This window comes from Microtus pennsylvanicus, chromosome 6 (genome assembly GCF_037038515.1).
Source record: "Microtus pennsylvanicus isolate mMicPen1 chromosome 6, mMicPen1.hap1, whole genome shotgun sequence".
Lineage (NCBI taxonomy): Eukaryota > Metazoa > Chordata > Mammalia > Rodentia > Cricetidae > Microtus > Microtus pennsylvanicus.
The window spans coordinates 2621653-2641573 of NC_134584.1; the positions used below are offsets into that span (position 1 = coordinate 2621653).

The 19921-nt window shown below is 51.9% G+C and overlaps 1 protein-coding gene across 3 annotated transcripts; it reads left to right on the forward strand.

Moving 5' to 3' along the window:
• The first annotated feature begins 1207 nt into the window (after positions 1-1207).
• Positions 1208-10080, forward strand: Spmap2 (sperm microtubule associated protein 2). Of its 3 annotated transcripts, none has more exons than XM_075977779.1 (8): positions 1208-1503; positions 2243-2365; positions 2626-2697; positions 3172-3233; positions 3804-3873; positions 4646-4763; positions 7041-7200; positions 9716-10080. In XM_075977779.1, the coding sequence occupies exons 1-8, from the start codon at positions 1208-1210 to the stop codon at positions 9952-9954; spliced, it is 1140 nt and encodes a 379-aa protein (XP_075833894.1). In that variant the 3' UTR covers positions 9955-10080. The 3 variants fall into 3 exon arrangements, with proteins under 3 accessions (XP_075833894.1, XP_075833897.1, XP_075833896.1); XM_075977782.1 differs by lacking the exon at positions 9716-10080 and adding an exon at positions 8396-8403; XM_075977781.1 differs by lacking the exon at positions 2626-2697.
• Positions 10081-19921: the final 9841 nt, after the last annotated feature.

Below are 19921 nucleotides of genomic sequence, written 5' to 3' on the forward strand. Positions count from 1 at the left end.
GACCCTCATGACTGCAACAACTCTTATAAAAGAAAACGTTTAATCAGAATGACTCGTTTGCAGTTTCTGGGGTTCAGTCCATTGTTGTCATGGCAGGGAGCATAGTGGTGTGCAGGCAGACATACGCTGACTACATCTGGATCAGAAAGCTGTGTCAGGGAGCGAGCAAAGTCTGTCCCCATAGCGGCACACTGCCTTCAACAAGGCCACTCCTTGTGAGCTTATTGGGGTCAATTACATACAAACTACCACAGCTCCCTTAGTGCGGCCTCTCCCACACGCCCCTTGACCTCCTCTCAGTCCCACCCCAGGTGGAGGCTCTCGAGCCATGGGATGAGGGCCAAGGTCCTCAGTGCCCTTAGCTCCTTCCATTTCCAGGCTGGAGATGGGGGATGTGCTGGCCATACCCTGTGTCATAGCCATATTTTTATTATGAGGATGTAAGCTGGCGTATTTGGAAGGTGCTTCTTACATAGCTTGGTGGCGGAGTCTTCTCATGTCATGGTGCTTTGAGCTGTGAGGACCTAAGAGTCGGCTACCAGGAGGACACAGCTGTGAGGACCTAAGAGTCGGCTACCAGGAGGACACAGCTGTGAGGACCTGAGAGTCGGCTACCAGGAGGACGTAGAGCTCTAGCACCATCTCTGAGGGCGTACAGTTTGGAAGCCCCAGAAACGGAAGCCTCATCTTGGTCACTTGCTATCCGATTAGCTGGCTCCGTGGTCACAGAGTGGCTGCTTGAGCATCAGACATTAAAAACAGACCCAATTCTAACCAGGAAGAAGAGATGCGCTCTCTTTGAGGGAAAAATAAATAAAGAAAGAAAGAAAGAACCTGTCCCTAGAAATCTCCGTGGAACCCACAAGCCCATCGATGGGAGAGGTGCAGCCTCTGGTGAGATCCGAGTCTTGGCTTGACTCTGGAGTCCAGTGCAGATGGATCATCTTAGCACTCTGGAGGCTGAGGCAGGAGGAGCTTGGGTTCGAGGCCAGCCTGAGCTATATAGCGAGACCCTGTCACCCCTTGTCCCCCACTCCAAAAGAAAGACATGTATAGTTGGACCCTGAACCACGCACCTCAGGCTTAACTCCCAGGCTGGATGGAATGGGGCCTCAGAATCAATGGGTGGGCATTCTGTTACTGTGGCAACCACATATCCATTTGGGTGTTGAAGGAGTGGGGTTAAAGGGTTAGGAGGACCAAGCACATGGGGGAACTCGGTGAACGCAGAGCCAGTTTGCTCAGCAACCCTGTCCCGGAGGCCAAGACTTCAGGGGGGTCAGAGCATGGGCAGAACAATGGCGGTCTGGGGAATGGCAGTGTGGGCCCCCAGAGCACGTCATTTGACAGCCACTGGCTCCAGGGCTCCCAGGCCACCTCAGGGCTAGCCTCAGAAGACCCGGAGGAAGACATTCCCCAGGAAGAGGTGGCCGGGGAAGAGCTAGCTGAGGCTCCCAATCCAGATGGTGGTCGAGAGCTGGAGGTGGAAGTAGTTGAAATGAGGTAGGTGTTGGGGAGCAGGAGGCTCGCGCTGACACACCAGTCCACCCTGGCCATCTCATTGTCCTTCCCCTCAGAGTCCCCAGCTCCCCTTGAGGCCGGGGATGCTGTTGGGGTCCAGTGATCGCTGCTGAGAGAAGGGAGCGTGACAGCTCCCACATCATGACACAGAGACTTCATATTCGTTACGAATGCTCAGCCTTAATTTAGGCTTACCCCACTAGCTCTTATAACTCAGAATTAACCTGTTTCTCTTCATCTGTCGCCTCTTTCTGTGTGTCCTGCTTTCCTGAGATGGCAGCTGCCTGCCTGGCAGGCCCCAGGCGTCTCCCTGTCTTTCCCTCTTCTCTCCTCTATCCCTTTCCTGCCAGCCCCGCCTATCCCTCTCCTGCCTTGCTGTTTCCTGTTCAACTTTGTATTAGACCAACCAGGGGCCTTGGGCAGGCAAAGCAACACATCTTTCCATGGTTAAACAAACGCAATACAAACAAATGTTAACACCTTTACATACTTAAAGTAATATTCCACAATAAGTGAGCATTGTATTCTTCATTCTCTCACCGGCCCCAGGAGGTGGGAGCTGCTTTCTTCCAATTCCATGGGCTCAGGGCTCAGTTTCCAGACGTTGTGGAGCCTGGGTGACAAAGAGACCAGAGCCAACCAAAGATCCCTGATTGTGGGGGACTGTTCTCCGACACGTCAAGGTGGACCAGTAGACCCCTGACACCAAACTCTGTTGCAGCCAGCTGTCCATCACTGAGCGGACTCCCAGCATCTCCACAGCCAAGAGCAGGAGGAAAAAGAAGGGCCGGAGACTGCTGGAGCTGGCAAAACCCAAGACCAACTGGCAATGCCTGAGAGACAGGTGAGGGTTGGGGCCCATGAGGTGCTGAGGCAGTGGGAGCTCCAGGCCTGCTATGCTCTTCTGAACCTTGTCTCCAACCCGGTTCCCCTTCCCCGCATCACCATGGGCAGGGCACCTAGAGAATAAATGGGCCACTGGGGAGGCATCAGGCAGGACACCAAAGGTGGGGTCCTTGGGTGGTAGCAGAGGAGATTGAGGAATCTGGGAGCCAGTGGGGACCCAGAGGCAAAGGCAGGGCCTGGGACCCTGTCTCATCGCAGGAAGGGGTGCTGTTGTAAGGGCTATGCCTGGATTTCCCCACGTAAGAACAACTTGCAGTTCTGCCTGTATTGGTGAGTTGGGGTGTCCCCTCCCTGTGTCACCTGTCCATGTCAGGGACATGCCAGGCTCCAGGGTTACACCCGAGCTGCCTTTTCTCCAGGGATCAGGTTCTGGGGGTGAAGGGCTCTTGGCTGGGGGCTCCCGCGTGCTAGGATTGTCCTGCTTGCGCTCCCCTGCTGTGGACTGAGCCTGCTGGCAGTGTCTGTGTCGCTGGGGGTCCTAGGTCTCCAAAGGGCACTCGGCCTTCCCACCTGCCCCGTCTTGGTTGGACCTTGGGCATCGCTCTACACAATCTGTATTCCCTGGTACTCGCTGCCCTCGGTCGGCCCGACTTATGTCTCCTCCGGGCCCTCCCTCCAGTTTCCTTGGGCTGCCCTTCCTGGTTCCCCAGCTTCCGGTTCATTGTTCCAGGACCCCGGGCTTCCTTTCCCCAGCAGGGCGCAGGGCACAAGGCCTCTGCCCTGAGCTGCTCGGCTGTATTCCAGGCCTTCTGTATACTGGACCGAGCGGTTTATCGAGGACACCACCTTGAGCATCACAGTCCCCGGTAGGTCCCGTCTCTTCAGGGCAGCCTGGGTGTCCTCTGCCTGGCCTGGGACCACCTGATTCATCTTCCCAGTCTTCCCCCACCTCCCTGAGTGGCTCGAATCCTGCAGACACATCACAGGGCATGGGGCTCCGGGCAGTTTCCTGGGCAAACCTGGGCAGGGCTAGTATTTGTTTCACAGAGAGTCCCACCTTCCCCCCGAAATGGGATCCATCTTCTTTGAAAGCACAGACTTTTAACAAGAGCTCCTGTGTGGATGAGCGTAGCAAGCAGGGTCTCTCTTGGGGCTCCAGATTCAGTCACAACCCACAAGCACTAGAAATCCTAGGCCAACACTAACTTCCAACAAAAACCCAGTTTCTGAGCCTCTTGTGCTCAGCCCTGGACAGGGAGGAGCTGTAGTCCTGGTGCCTGATGTCCATTATGTATGCTGTCCTCCCTATGAGAAGGTGTCTGCGGACACCCATGTCTATGGCCTGGACCGGTGGAGGGTTGATAGGACCCCTGGGGTAGAGGGTGCTTCCCACTGAGGCCCAGTGTAACCATGGTGACTGGACCATTTCTGTTCAGAGGTATCCCGCCGAGTGGAGGAGCTGTCGCGGCCCAAGAGGTTCTACCTGGAATATTACAACAACAACAGGTGAGAGAGGGCAGGCAGACGCCACAGCTTGGAGGCCCTCCTCTTCCTCTCCCAGATGGGTTTTGCATGTTCCACTTCTGGGTCTTGATCTCAAGAGCTCCTAGCCAACATCCGACGGTGGACTGACCTCAGGGGTCACGGGGACCTGGCCTCGTGTCATTGCTGCTCTTGACTGAAGGCTATAGAGGCGGGACCTAGAGGACAGCCATGCTTTCTGAAGCCTGTCCTCAGAGCCACTCAGACAAAGCACAGAGACGATAAATCCCCACTGATGGCTGACGCAAGCCCCGTGCCACCACTGTGGAGTCCTGGGTTTCCATACCTGTGTTTATGCCGTGTTGTCACCTGAGGGGGCAATGCCCTGGCACTAGAGTGGATTTCAGGGTGAGCCTCTGGCAGCCAATGGGAGAGGTGGCTTAGCAGTCACAGAAGCCCAGGTCGCAGCAGGTTCTTGTAACAGTGTTTACTCCTGGACAGGGAAAACAGGGACCCGGTTTTACCCTTTGAGCTCAGCCTTTCGGGGTAGCCACAGGACATGTTATGTCTGTGTCTTCATCCCCATCAGGATCCTGATAGGGATGGAGCTGGCCACTCTACTCTCCGGGCGGGACATCTGGGAGAGGCCTGTTTTGACTCTCGTTGGATGTCCCAGTGTCCCCTGGCTCCCACATCCAGGAGCATTCTGAGAATTCTAGGAAGACCACACACACTGTTAGTCCCTCACGGGGGCCCAGAGGTGTGGGGTGACGGCGGAACTCGGGGTGCCTTTTAGGACCACGCCCATCTGGCCCATCCCTCGATCCACTTTGGAGTACCAGCCTTCTAACCGGGTGAAGCAACTGGCTATTCCTAAGGTTCGCAACAACATCTGGAGCATCGACATGTCTGAGGTAGGTAGCGCTGGCCACACTCCGAGTGGGGGGGACAGCGGGGACAGCTGCATTTGGGTGTAGGTGAGGGGGACAGGGATGCAGCCTTACGGAGTGGGTGGGTTCCCCCTCCCCCACCCCGGAGTCCAAGGACCACCCCCAGTCAAGCCAGCATCTGGCCTCTGGCTAGGGTGGGGTTCCACTGAGAAGTGACACCACCCAAAGGGATGTGACCAGTCACTCTGTGTGGTCATTTGAACCTTCTTTTTAAATAATTTTAAAGCCCAGGTGGGGTTCCCTGGCCAGACAGTCTAGCTGAGTCACTGAGCCCCAGCTTTAGTGAGAGACCCTGTCTCCAAAACCAAAAACATGTCAGGCATGGTGGTGGTGCGAGCCTTTAATCCCAGTCCTGCAGAGGTAGGAGGAGGCAGGAAGAAGCAGGTGGATTTCTGTGAGTTCAAATCTAGCCTGGACTACATAGTGAATTCTAGGACAGTCAGGGCTATGTAGAAACCCCGTCTCAAAAACAAAAACAACACACCCCCCCCCCAACGAAAAAGCAAATTAAATTCCCTGCTTATCTCAGAGGTGAATTTTGAATTTGGTTTTCCTTTGGATCCAAATGAGAAGACGGTTCTTCTGACCCACTGCCTCCTGTCCCTGCCCTCACACTCGGTGTGACACACCCAACCTCCTTCCTGCTGGGTCCTGCATTCAGGTCACTTCCAGTGCCTCAGGGTTGCAATCCCCTCAGGCCTCTGTGGTCGCCAGGACCCTCTGAAGAGTCCAGGTTCCCTGGCCTGGAGTTGAGGCACCACGGGGGACTTTCTGTCCTTCTCAAGCGCTCCCTCTGAAACAGGTGAGGGTCTAGCCTCAGCCAAGCCCTTCTGTCCTTCTCAAGTGGCTCCCTCTGAAACAGGTGAGGGGCTAGCCTCAGCCAAGCCTTTCTACCCTTCTCAAGCTCTCCCTCTGAAACAGGTGAGGGGCTAGCCTCAGCCAAGCCTTTCTACCCTTCTCAAGTGGCTCCCTCTGAAACAGGTGAGGGTCTAGCCTCAGCCAAGTCCTTCTACCCTTCTCAGTGGCTCCCTCTGAATCAGGTGAAGGTCTAGCCTCAGCCAAGCCCAGGCTTTGCCTAGTCACACTGGTCCTACACAAGGCCCAACTTGTGTGTGTCTCGTTCCTGTGCTCCCTGGCCTGGTCTCTCGGGTCACAATCCATCCGTTGTCCAGAAACCAGCTCGCCAGGGCTAGCACTGTGTCTTCCTGCATGCGTCGGCTCTTGTGGAGCTCAGCAAGTCCCGCTAGTATCATGTCTGTGCTAGTATATCCAGTCCGTGTATCAGCATATACACGCAGGCTTCTCTCTGGGCCCCTGAGAGTGTCAGTGGGGAAGACTCAGGCTGGGGAATGCAGCAGCTTTTCAAAGGTGGATGTTGAGCCACAGCCACGGATCTAAAGCTGAGGCCGTGGACAGTGGGCTCAGTTGTTATTAGCCCTGGCTGTTCTTCTGGAGGACCTGGGCTCCACCCACAGCACACCCCTGTGCTGACTCCAGTTCCAGAGGATTTGGCGCCCTCTTCTGGCTACTGAAGGCAGTGCACACATGTGATGCACAGACTCAAATACACATACAAATTATAAAAATATTTTTTAAAAAAGAACGTACCGTAGGAGAATATGTCTTTTGGCTTGCTTCCCTTTCCTTCCTCAGCAGCCCCTCCACGTCCTCCCACCTCTGCCTCAGCAGCCCCTGCGTAGCCTCCCCCTTCCAGGTGAACTCAGCATTGCTACCCGCTGGCTTTGCATGTGTGTTACGCATTGATGCCAGAGCTGCGAGGTTCACTCTGAGTCACAGGAAGCTGTGTAGAGTTTGCTCTCCTGCTCTGGTATCTGTAGCCTCTGCGACCACACTGTCACCAGCGATAGCCTCTTTTCTCTCTGTTTATTATTTATTTGTTTATTTTATTCATTTTGAGACAGGGTTTCATTCTGTAGGCCAGCCTGGCCTCGGACTCACAGAGATCTGTCTGTCTCTGCCTCCCCAATGCCAGACTAAAGACATGTTCTGCTATGCTGGGCTATTATTATAGTATTTCTGGTATTTCGCTTGATGATTTCCTTCTCCAAGTCAACTGAGAGCACTGTCATTTTGTTCCTGGATGGGTTCTTTGTGTACTAAGGTCATTAATCCTTGTTGACCACATTGCGAACCTCACTTCTCCCCAGGAGAAGGGCACTCTTGCTCCACAGACTTGAGGAATCGTGTCTGCTTCACTCTTCCTCCTGGTCCTGTTTTCAGGTTTCCCAGGTGTCCAGAGCAGCCCAGATGGCAGTCCCCACCCCACGGACCCTTAGCCTGGCAAAGCCTAGGCCCCCAGCCATCCTCATGGAAGAGTGGGACCCTATGCCGAAACCCAAGCCTTATGTGTCTGACTATAACCGTCTCCTCCAGCTGGCAAGTGAGTGGCTGCCCTCCTGCTGTGGGGTGGCTGAGGAGCCGGGTGGAGGCCTGCACTTGCCAGGGCTGTGCCTTCCTTGGGCTGCATCCCCCGCAGCTGTAGACTGGTTGTCTGAAACCTGGAACTATCAGAGGGTACAGCAGGCAAAGTGGGCGCAGGGCATGAGGTTGAGGGCAGGCACCTGGCAGCCAGGCTGAGCTGGTAGGGCTGGTTTGAAACAATTATTTGTTTAATTCCCTTCTGTGTGAAAGTCGAATAGCCATTCACCAGTGGCAAAAGTAATGCGTACTGTTCACAGGAAAAATGAAAGAGGCTAAAGAAGAAAGTGAAAATAACATTTAGCGTCACGGCTTAGAGGCCACACACACTGCAGTCCCCGTGTGGGCTGGTTCATACACCTCTTCCAGGCTATCCCCCACTCTCATACTGACCAGTGGGCTGAGCCGTTGGCATGCTGGAGCCCCGTGACTTCCAGGGCACAGCAGTCAGTGGGCTTTGGTGACCGTCACTGGATACCTTGCGTGCTGTTGGCCTCGGGACTCCCCTTCCTGTGTCTTTCCTGCACCCTGTCCACCTCAGACACAGAACCCTGGCACAGTTTACGTGCTTTCTGCACATGGCGTGACCTGTACGCCATTTTTCTGGTCACTGTGTGCTGGCCCCGAGAGTCCACCAGCTCGTAGAGCCGCTGGTCTGTGCTGCCCTGGGCCTGTGCCTGCACAGCTGGGGGCTTCCCCAGCTTCTCCTCAGCTGCCTCTGTCCCAGGTTCTGGTTACAGTTTGGAGGTCTCTTTATGGAGGATGGTGGCCCCCTGAGGTGATGCATTCCAATCCACTTGTCCTTTTACACGTTGCCTGTGGGGTTTTCTGTTTGTTCTCTCAACAGCAGATGGTGAGGGGTGAGGCAGAGGTGGCGTGAGCATGTGTGAGCATGCATGTCTTTGTGTGTGTGTTCCCTCTCACCCAGGCCTTACTGTGTACGCTGTGGGCTAGGGTTTTGCTGCCCAACACGAGTGCCCAGTCCAAAAGACTGTGACCAACACTTCCAGGCGCTGAGCTTTCCAGACGCTCCCTCTGCTGCTGACAAGTGGGGTGTGCTGAGCGGTGTGTGGGAGCGTGCACCCAGTTCTGCTTCTATCAGTCCTGCCAGAGCAGGAGGGGGCGGGGCTCTTCTCCGCTGTCACTCTGTGCTTCAGAGTTTTAACGCCCAGATGTTGGGGTTAGAGAGATGGCCCAGTGGCTGAGAGCATTGGCTGTTCTTCCAGCGGACTGGGATTCGATTCCCCCTAGCCCCCATGTGGCAGCTCAAAACCAGCAGTAACTCCAGCTCCAGGGGACCCGGCATCTTCTTCTGACCTCTGAGGGCACCAGGCACCCACAGATATGCACAGATGTGCATATGGGCAAAAGCATTCATAGATATTAAACAATAAAATTATTTTGAAGCAGAGATAAGCTCAGGCGTTACCATTGCTGGAAAGCTCAGGTGCTCTGAGTCCAGGGAGTGTAGAGTCTCCTGCCTTGGGGCCGCCGGCTCCCAGACGCTGGCTCAGTTTTGCCCCAGGACCTTTGCTTGTAGAGCTTTGATCCAACCTGAGGTCCTTCTGGGTTTTGAGGACAGGGCTTGTGTTAGCTGTTTACCCCGCAGTTTGAGGACACAGCCCCAGGGTTGGTGCCCCCACATTCAGGGTGTTCTTTCCTGGCTCTGTGAGAAAGGCTCTTGTAGACATGCCCAGAGGCGTGTTTCCATGGTGATTCTCCATCACAGGGTTCCAGTTCTCTCCCCAGGGCCTCTGTGGAGTAGGGCTGTTGACCCTGGTGTGTGTGTGTGGGTGGAGGGCTCAGGCAGACAGGGACTTGATAGAGGCTGTGGCTGCTGTTCTGGGAGGATGGGACTGTGAGGTGGGCTGGCCAGGAAGAGGCCCATGGCCACTGGCCAGGGAGAAGTATTGTAGCCTTGTACCCCATCTCATAGTGATGCCAAAGGCGTAGAACACACAGACCAGGGTCGTCTTCTTTCCACCACTGCCACCAGGTCCAGGTGGAGAAGGATCCATGTTCTCCCTGGTGCCTGTGTCTCCTTTCTGAGCACCATGACCAACTAAAACGTCTTCTCAATTCACCCTCTTAAAAGATGGTTTTTGATATATTCACCAAGTTGTCCAATTATCACCTATCCAGCTCTAGAACATTCTTTCACCACAAAAGAAAACCTTGTCCTCTTGAGCAGTCTCTTGCACCCCCGAATCCACCTCCTCTTTTGGGTTCCCCTGTCACGGACTCCTGTGCCATTGTGTGGTTTGAGTCTGGTCCTCTCACAGCCGCTCACGCGATTGTCTCCCAGCCTCGCTTGGTTCTGGTCATGGCTGTGTGTGTGCACGTGTGTGCCGTGTGCTCCAAGTGACACTGAGCGTGGCCCACACGATTCTGTCACTCATTTGCTGGTGGGCAGACCCAGCTTGGAGCTTTGCCTGAGAAGGCTGAGCCTGGCCTTGTTCCTCTCTTCTGCCCTCCAGCTCCCAAGGCTCTGTCAGAGAAGTGTGTTCCTGACCGCAGCCCTCAGTGGGAGGTCCTGGAAGTCACCAAGAGAGCAGTGGCCAGTTCACGGATCCTCTCCCTGGCCCAGCCTAAGATCCGCAAGGACCTCAACGAGGGCTACAACCCGTACTACATCTCTCCAGCCTCTCTGGTGGCCCAGGCGTCTCCTCGCATTTATGAGCTAGCCACCCCCAAATTCATCACCAAGAAAGTGTGACAGCCAGGCCCGACCTCCGGCCCACCCCCAGTAAACACCCAAGTGCATCCTCACCTGTGTGCCTGATTTGCTGAGCTTCGTGGCCTGGGCATGGGCGGGCAGGGACGCCTCAGGCCACAACAATAATAACGCTATTTTCACATTCTACCTGCAATGTGCTGCCCTTTTATTTCCCATCTCAAGGGACTCTGAGGCTGGGCCTCAGGCCCTTGCCCCATCTCCCTGACCTTCCCATCCTGTTGCCTCCCACATACCCACACGGACCTCAAGTTCAGCCCCATGGCATGCTGGTCTTCCTCTTATGGGGTTCCTGCCAGCGTCCCGAGTTTCACTGTTGAAACTGTCACAGGGTCATGGTGTTTGGAGGGAGGATTGGGAGGCTGGGAGGGGAGCACTCTTGGCCACTTCTGCCATCCGAGGGTACGTCATTGCACAAGCTGAAGGCACACAGCAGGACATGGCTTCCAGGGATGTCGGAAACAGACTTCTGTCTGTCAGGTCTTCAGACGTGGCAGCTGGTTATGCAGACGTGTGGAGCAGGCTCCGGGTTCCCAATGAACCTCCGCAGAGTCTCTCATCTCTCAGGTCCATGAGAGCTGAATGAAATAGAGGTACTTCTTTCTGGTAGATCCTGGGAGCACATACTGGTCCCGTTGTCCCAGAGTCTCAGGGGCCATATTAGCACGAGTCCCTTCCTTCCTCCTCTGGAGCCAGCAGCTCCTGTCTCCCAGTCTCTGCTCCAAGTCTCCTCTTCTCTGAGGATCCCATGGTGACACTTGGTCCACTATGGTCCCCAGTTTAGGGGTCTTTACCTAATCTCAAGGAGAATATTCTAGAGGGGGGAACTGCACAGGAGAACTCTCCCTTATTGTGGAACCTTCCATAGAACCTCCTGGGTGGCTGGCTGTGTCACGGTGAGCCAGCTGCCCTGGTCATGACAGTGAGAGAGGTCTGCATTATCGCTGTAAGCATCATCTCACAGATCCTGGGCTAAGCCTGGGAATCCGACAGTCTTGCTTGTGAGTTCTCGGAAAACATGAACTTTTCTGGTAATTCAGAGGATATGATTGAGCACTTGCTGCCCAGACCTAGACCAAGAGTCAAAAAGTCGGCATCCAAAATGAGACAACGGGGATGTCTCTGAACGGAGCCCCTCATGTTGTTGGAGGCGGCCGTTCTCGCAGCGCTGGCAGCTGCCAGGCAGAGGTGGCCAACCAGGACAGTGGGGGTGGAACTGGGGGAGGTAGTTGGATGTCTTATGTGGCCTGAATGAGGCTCTACCTCTTTAGAGACAGACCGTGCTCAGATCTGGTTAGTGCCCTTTGGGGCACAGACTGTGTGTGGCTGCTGCCTGTGGTCATGCTCCTCCTTCACAGACGCCTGGGGTCCTGAGCTGGGGGTAATATCTGATCACAGGTGGGTTCAACAGATTGCAGGACGGAGGCAGAGGCCCTGACAAACGGAATGATGACCATCTCGGGGTGTCAGAAATAGGTTAGTTTGTTTTCTGTCAATGAACTAACCAAAAGACAGGAAAAAAATGTTCCAGGAAATCTCAGGAAGTCCCAGAAGAGTCATCATATGATACCTGGGAAATTGGGGCCCCCCTCTTTGGGGTTCCCAGTCTTATTCATAAAAGAATTTAAGAATTGCTACAAATGGCAGTTGGAGGACCATTTATTAGAGTTTCAGATGGAAACTCCAGGGCAGGCAAGCTGAACAAATCAGAGCTGCCTGGAAGGGGCTGCGGGTGCAGGGGAGGCGGGGGAGAGAAGTAACAAAGGCTATACAATCTGAGATAAGGCAGAGAGTAGTGGCAGGAGGGCAGCTAAGGTGGACAAAGGAGAAGAAGTTCAGAGCATTAGTTCAGAGGTTGAGGCTCTGGACCAGCATCTGGAAGAAAAAGATACTTAAGGGAAAAGGAAATAGTTCCTTCCGCGTCAGGCCTCAGAACAGCCTCACAGTGGCTCCCAGGGGCTGCACTAGGGGCAGGGAATTTTGAGAGGAAAAGGTCTATTATCTCAAGGTGAATCTGCCTCCTTAGGGGTGGTTCCCTTCTGAGGTTCCTGGCAAGCTCTACTGTCTCTACCTAGAGGTAGATGTCATTCCTTACAGGGGCTCTGTGTCACCAAAGCAGAAATCATCAGTACAAACACAGGAGGCGACCAAGGAAGGGAGGAGAGCAACCCAATCACCTGCTCAGGAACATTCTGATCTTCTGGCCTGGGCCTTACCGTTTAGTTCAGGCTGACCTTGAACTCAAGGTATCATTCTGTCTGTACTGGAATTCTGTAGACCAGGCTGGCCTCATACTCACAGAGATCTGCCTGCATCTGCCTCCTGAGTGCTGGGATTAAAGATGTACGTCACCATGTCTGGCCTCTAGTTTTGCAAACAGACTTGCTCCAGAGGGCAGCTCTCTGTGTCACTCTCTCTGGGGAAGCCTTAAATGCTGAGGTCATCACGGGCTCTTGCCCACTGCCTGGCGGTTCCCTGACCTTCTGCCTCCACGTCCAGAGATATCCTCTCCCCATTATGAGTCTCTGTTTGCTTCTGTCTTCATCGAGGCTTCTACTGCTGTGATAAAACACTATGACCAAAAGCAGCTTGTGGAGGAAGGGTTTATTTAGTTCACACTTGCACATCACAGTTCATCATGGAAGAAAGTCAGGACAGGAACTCAAGTAGAGAAGGAACCTGGAGGCAGGAGCTGATGCGGAGACCACAGAGGGGAGCTGCTTACTGGCTTGCTCCCCATGACTTGCTCAGCCTGCTTTTTTTAATTTTATATTTATTTATTTTGGATTTTTCGAGATAGGGTTTCTCCGTAGCTTTTGGTTCCTGTCCTGGAACTAGCTCTTGTAGACCAGGCTGGCCTGGAACTCACAGAGATCCGCCTGTCTCTGCCTCCCGAGTGCTGGGATTAAAGGAGTGCACCACCACTGCCCGGCTCAGCCTGCTTTCTTATAGAACCCAGGACCACCAGCCCAGGGATGGAACCACCCACAAAGGGCTGAGTCCTTTCCCAACTACCACTAATTAAGAAAATGCCCTACAGGGGTGTCTACAGCCCGATCTTTTGGGGGCATTTTCTCAACTGTTGTTCCCTCTTCTCAGATATACCTACCTTGTGTCTAGTTGGCCTAAGAACTAGCCAAGGCTGCTTCCTAGAGAGTATGACCTACAAAAGGATGGGAAAGGCTGACTCCCAACACAGGAGCTTTTGGCGGCCAGGCTGTGTCTGGCAGCGACAAGGCACAGTTGTGGGACCTTGTGCTGGTGACTGGGAGAATAATGCAGACACACGGGTTGCTCCTGGATCACAGCACACAGTAGGCTGTCCTGCCATGCATTCTGAGGGCAGCTCTGACACAGCTGCTCACAGGACTAGGTGCCATCTTGTTTGGGGACATCTTTCCTACTGTGATGCTTCTTGTGACTCAAATGACGGTGCCCTTTCTGAGATTCATTCCTAATGTGACATTGTTAAGAGGGTGATTGAGTCTTCATGGGATTAGCACCTTATAAAAGGGTTTGAGGTTGAGGAGGTGGGGGCTGTTTGCTTGCCCTTCCACCCCTCCACCACGACAAGACACAATCAAAATATGCCCCTTCTGGAGGACCCAGCACTCGGGGTCAGCCACTGGCTAGACTGGCCAGCCAGTGAGTTTTGGGACCTACCTGTCTCCACATTCCCAGAGCTAGCTATAGACATGTAGGTCTGGCTTCTAGATGGTGCCAGGGATCCGAACTCAGATCCTCATGCTGTGTGTCAGGCACTTTACTGCAACTTCTCCCCTGCTCTGGGAAATGCATTTCCGTGGAAGCAGTCTTTGAGACTGGATCTCCTGACGTCAGCCTTGCAGGGGCTAGGATTAACATATGGGCAATATGCCTATTTTTTTTCCTGTAACTGTAACTTGAGTTACAGGCAGTTGTGAGTTGCCATGTAGATGCTGGGAATAGAACCTGGGTCCTCTGGAAGGGCAGTGGTACGCTCACAACTGAGTCACAGCCCTGAGGGTTTTTTTTTCTTCTCTATACAAGGTTTCTCTGTGTAGGCCTGGCTGTCCTGGAACTTGCTCTGTAGACCAAGGTGACTTTGAACTTACAGAGATCCGCCTGCCTCTGCCTCCTGAGTTCTGGGATTAAAGGCGTGCGCCACCACTGCCCAGCTCAAGAAGCCAGTTTTAATTTATGTCCTTTATAACCCATTTGTGGCATCGTTATTATCGAGAAGTGTCTTGTGGTGGTGAATGAGAATAGACCTCCACAGGCTCCTGTCTGAACAGTTGGTCCCCAATTGGTAGAACTGTCTGGCAAGGACTAGAATGTGTGACCTTGTTGGAGGTTTTAAACACTCACACTATTCCTCCTAGTGCTCTGCTCCCCTCCCCCCTCTTCCCCTCCCCCGCGCCATCCTGGGCTGTGGTTAAGATGCCTGCTTGCCTGCTGCCCCCCTGCCATGATGGTCATGGATTCACCCTCTGAACTGTAAGCCCCCGTTTGAACACTTTCTTTTGCAGGTTGCCATGGTCATGGTGTTTTGTCATGGCAATTTAAAAGTAATTAAAATACCTTGCTACACCACCACATTGTTCTTGAACTCTTGGGTTCAAGTGATCCTCCTGCCTCTGCTGTAGGAGGCTGCTTGTTTGTTCCCAGCCAGTTAGACCAGAAATAACCACACAGAAACTGTATTCATTAAATCAATGTTAGGCATGTTTCTATCTCACTCTTATCTCTTAAATTAACCCATTTCTATTATTTTATATATTATCACAAGGCCTGAGGCCTACTGACAAGGTTCTGGCTGTTCCAGCTGGCAGCTTGCATCTTTCTCCTCTGGCGGCTCCATGGCATCTCCTTGACTCTGCCTACTCTCTCTATAGATCTCTTCAAGCCTGGCTATATTCTGTTAAGCCACTGGCCGAGAGCAGCTTCTTTATTCATTAACCAATAAAAGCAACAAATATAGGAAAGACTTCCCACACCATTTCCTCTTTTCTGCTTAAATAAAAAGGAAGGTTTTAATTTTAACATAGTAAAATTACATATAACAAAAACAGGTATCAAGCAAGAATTGCAGTTACAATATTGATATCTACTTTATCTCTTATTATAACTACGGAAAACTATAACTATCTATTCTTCAACTCCATCAAAGACTCTAGAATGATATAATATTACCTAAGTTAATAGGAAGTGCATTGTAAGCAACTTCCAAAACTCTAGAATCGACAGAGATGTCTCACTGCCTGGACAGTCACCCAAAGTTCTTCTGTAACATTGGGAAATCCATATTCAGCCTACAGGCCCATAGTATTTGGCAGACTTTTCCATGAAGCATAAAGTTCAAAGACAGTTCCGCCTATATTGGCAGTTTGTCAGTCACTTTCTGTGTCCTGCAGAATGTCTAGCAGACTCTTTTATAGGTCAGAAACCCCGAAAGACCATCTCACCTTTAGGCAAATTTAGCAGTCATTTCTCTGTGGGTCCTGAATGTCCAGTTCATCAAGCAGTCCAGGCAAGAGCAGTTTCTTGCCCAAATGGCTAACCAAATCCATATGGAGCCTCTTCAATGCCCATCGTCCTCTTGAAGTAGATTGGTGCTGCCAGGAACAGATGTGTCTCATTGTCATGAAAAGTCCTAAGTTCTTAAAATGTTTTAAATGCCATATTCTGAAGGTCTCTGAAAGATTTGAAGAATATCTATCTAACTGAAATGTATCTCTATATATCTAAAAAACCTAACTAACTTGACTACAAGCTTGACTATTATAGATGACTATCTACTAATCTGCATTTCTTAATTATATATTACATTTTTAAATGAGCTGCACAAACACAATACCTAAATCAAGAGCAGATACACACACGCACACACACACAAATTGACCTTAAATTTGTATCAACAAACCAAGATCCATACCTATGCAAATTTCTATAGCATATCCCCCTTTAAATGTAAACAAACCTTTATAAACAATATTTGGGAATATGGGCATAGTTCTCTCCAAACTGCTTCTTGCTTTTTGTTGGGTGAAGTATATTTGGCGGTGTTCATGGCAACCTTTTGGGGGTCTCGCTCCATCAGACCACATTAGTCTGGAATTAATCCACAGGTTCTCATCTTCTGTGGAAACAAAAGCAGAACCTTTTTTCCAAAGCAACAAATCCTTAGACCCAATTTTTGGAATCAAGATACATTTAAAATATATAGGCTGGTTTAGGTTAATAGCCCATACAATAAAATGTTTCTCTGTACTTAGCTCCTTCGCAGTCAAAAAATTCAGAGAAAACACAATAATATACATAATTCAGATTCTCTGTGTATTTCCCATCTTTATGTGGCTTATTATTACTTTTTTACTCCTTTTAATCTATGACTGTCTGTACTTTGTCTCTTTAAAGACTTTGTTTTTAAAAGCCATTTAAACTTCTTTTTAGAACTTCTATACCCCCTTTCTTCTCTCTCCCAAACCTACATACATTTATCCAACTGTGACCCATTTAGAGGTCTTTTTTTTAAAATCTAAATCTGTCTTTATTGTGTATCTGTATTTTCTGACCAGAAGCATCTTTTTTTTCTTTTTCTTTTTGCTAAGCGAGTATGGCTAGGGCCAACAAGCAAGGCCCTGCCTGTTGGCTCTGCCCAGTCTCACATGGAGGAGGCATGTTCATTGCCTCTGAGGCTGCCTGGTGGGAGCCATCCTCACCACCTCAACTCTAGGAAGCACCGTGCAGCATTTAAACCCTTTTTATCTGAGTAAAAGCTAAATCTGCCATGCAGTGCACTGCATGGCCTGGGAATATCTTTGTGTATGGTGGTGGGAACCCGCCATGTTCTCCTGCACATCTAGCAGACCTGATTCTGCCGCCTGCCCAGGTGGGGAGTGCTGAGCCACGGGCATGGTCTCAGTTTCCTACTGACCCTGAGTGAGCACATAGGCATCAGGACCCTAAGTGGTCAGCCACAAACGTTTCAGACCACATTGGTGCTCCAATTTGTTGTAGGAGGCCGCTTGTACATTCCCTGCCACTTAGACCAGAAATAATCACACAGAAACTGTATTCATTAAATCACTACTTGGCCTATTAGCTTATACATATTTCTAGCTCACTCTTACCCTTTAAATTAACCCATTTCTATTATTTTATATTGTACCATGAGGCTCATGGCCTACTGGCAAGGTTCTGGCTGTTCCGGCTAACAGCTTGCATCTTTCTCCTCTGGCAGCTCCATGACTCTGCCTACTCTCTCTATAGATCTCTTCAAGCCTGGCTATATTCTGTTAAGCCATTGGCCGAGAGCAGCTTCTTTATTCATTAACCAATAAAAGCAACACATGTACATAATGGGTTCCCACACCATGCCTCTGGCTGCCAAGCAGCGAAGATGTGCACCTCTCCTATCTCCAATGTGGTATTGTTGGAGCAGCACTGACACATCAACATAGTCCTCCAGTCTGTTACTTCAAATCTTTAAGAATATGATTCAAGGGACTGGAGAGATGGCTCAGTGGTTAAGAGCACTAACTGCTCTTCCGGAGGTCCTGAGTTCAATTCCCAGCAACCACATGGTGGCTTACAACCATCTGTAATGAAGGTCTGGTGCCTTCTTCTGGCCTGCAGGCATACATGGAGGCTGAACACTGTACATAATAAATAAATAAATCTTTAAAAAAAGAATATGATTCAAGCCATATTATGACATAATAGACTTAGAGACATTATGGGCAGGAGGACACTAAGATCACCATTGGGGTCAGCCTGGGTGCAGTGGAATACTGGCCTTCTCCTGAGCCTAACAGCCATCATCATTTTCATGAGGGCAGTCATGAAGACTGTAAGACATCCTCAAGGTCGGGCCTGTTGATTCTCCCTCACAGAAAAGTTGAGAACTGTCATTAGCCCTCCTCTGAGATGCCATTCCTTCCTACACCACCCTCCCATCTGAGTGGTCCCAGTCTGTTCACGGCCTCAGGAGCTGATAGAGTTCACAGGGTGCAGGGGGATTGTCTGAAAGGAGAATCCCATTTACACAGACATTATCATCATTCCTGGGTAAGACTTTTGATTGTCCAGCTGCCTTGGGGTCATGCACAACTCTCTGTGAACCCAATACACTCACTGGCTTGCCAAGTCTGGCTTCAGGGAATAACACACAGTCTGTTGTAGGAGCCCTAACGGTGAACCCCTGCTTGTAGAGAGAAGTTTATGTGATACTGGGCCAGACGGTGAAGGGGGCGGGGCTGTGTGGAGGAACGACGGTGGCAAAGCCTCTGGAGTTACGGATGGTTGGGAGCCGCCATGTGTGTGCTGGGAACCGACCTTGTCCCTGCATCTCTCCATGTGTGTGCTGGGGACCGACCCTGTGTCCCTGCATCTCTCCATGTGTGTGCTGGGGACTGACCGTGTCCCTGCATCTCTCCATGTGTGTGCTGGGGACTGACCGTGTCCCTGCATCTCTCCATGTGTGTGCTGGGAACTGACCCTGTGTCCCTGCATCTCTCCATGTGTGTGCTGGGGACTGACCGTGTCCCTGCATCTCTCCATGTGTGTGCTGGGAACCGACTGTGTCCCTGCATCTCTCCATGTGTGTGCGGGGACCGACCCTGTGTCCCTGCATCTCTCCATGTGTACTGGGGACTGACCGTGTCCCTGCATCTCTCCATGTGTGTGCTGGTGACTGACTGTGTCCCTGCATCTCTCCACGTGTGTGCTGGGGACTGACCGTGTCCCTGCATCTCTCCATGTGTGTGCTGGGAACCGACCGTGTCCCTGCATCTCTCCATGTGTGCTGGGGACTGACCGTGTCCCTGCATCTCTCCATGTGTACTGGGGACTGACCCTGTGTCCTCTGCACCTCTCCATGTGTGCTGGGGACTGACCGTGTCCTCTGCATCTCTCCATGTGTGTGCTGGGAACTGACCCTGTGTCCCTGCATCTCTCCATGTGTGTGCTGGGGACTGACCATGTCCCTGCATCTCTCCATGTGTGTGCTGGGGACTGACCCTGTGTCCCTGCATCTCTCCATGTGTGTGCTGGGAACTGACCGTGTCCCTGCATCTCTCCATGTGTGTGCTGGGAACTGACCGTGTCCTCTGCATCTCTCCATGTGTGTGCTGGGAACTGACCGTGTCCTCTGCATCTCTCCATGTGTGTGCTGGGAACTGACCGTGTCCTCTGCATCTCTCCATGTGTGTGCTGGGGACTGACCGTGTCCCTGCATTTCTCCATGTGTGTACTGGGGACTGACCCTGTGTCCCTGCATCTCTCCATGTGTGTGCTGGGAACTGACCGTGTCCCTGCATCTCTCCATGTGTACTGGGGACTGACCGTGTCCCTGCATCTCTCCATGTGTGTGCTGGGGACTGACCGTGTCCCTGCATCTCTCCATGTGTGTACTGGGAACTGACCCTGTGTCCCTGCATCTCTCCATGTGTGTGCTGGGGACTGACCGTGTCCCTGCATCTCTCCATGTGTGTGCTGGGGACTGACCGTGTCCCTGCATCTCTCCATGTGTGTGCTGGGGACTGACCGTGTCCCTGCATCTCTCCATGTGTGTGCTGGGGACTGACCGTGTCCCTGCATCTCTCCATGTGTGTGCTGGGGACTGACCGTGTCCCTGCATCTCTCCATGTGTGTGCTGGGGACTGACTGTGTCCCTGCATCTCTCCATGTGTGTGCTGGGGACTGACCGTGTCCCTGCATCTCTCCATGTGTACTGGGAACTGACCGTGTCCCTGCATCTCTCCATGTGTGTGCTGGGGACTGACCGTGTCCTCTGCATCTCTCCAAACTGTTTTTTTCCAGATTTTTATTTTCTGTGTATGCATTTGAATGCATGTAATATGTACCACATTCGTGCAGGTACCCTAGGAAGCCAGGTGACAATGGATTCCCTGGGTCTGGAGTTACAGGTAGTTGTGAGTTGCTATGTAGGTACTAAGGTGTGGAAGCC

Excerpts from the sequence above, each read along its gene's own strand:
- Spmap2 (XM_075977779.1), top strand. The coding sequence starts at position 1,208 with ATGGGGGAACTCGGTGAACGCAGAGCCAGTTTGCTCAGCAACCCTGTC. Across the intron at positions 1,504-2,242 it reads GTGGAAGTAGTTGAAATGAG|CCAGCTGTCCATCACTGAGC; the intron begins GTAGGTGTTGGG and ends ACTCTGTTGCAG. Across the intron at positions 2,698-3,171 it reads TTGCAGTTCTGCCTGTATTG|GCCTTCTGTATACTGGACCG; the intron begins GTGAGTTGGGGT and ends GCTGTATTCCAG.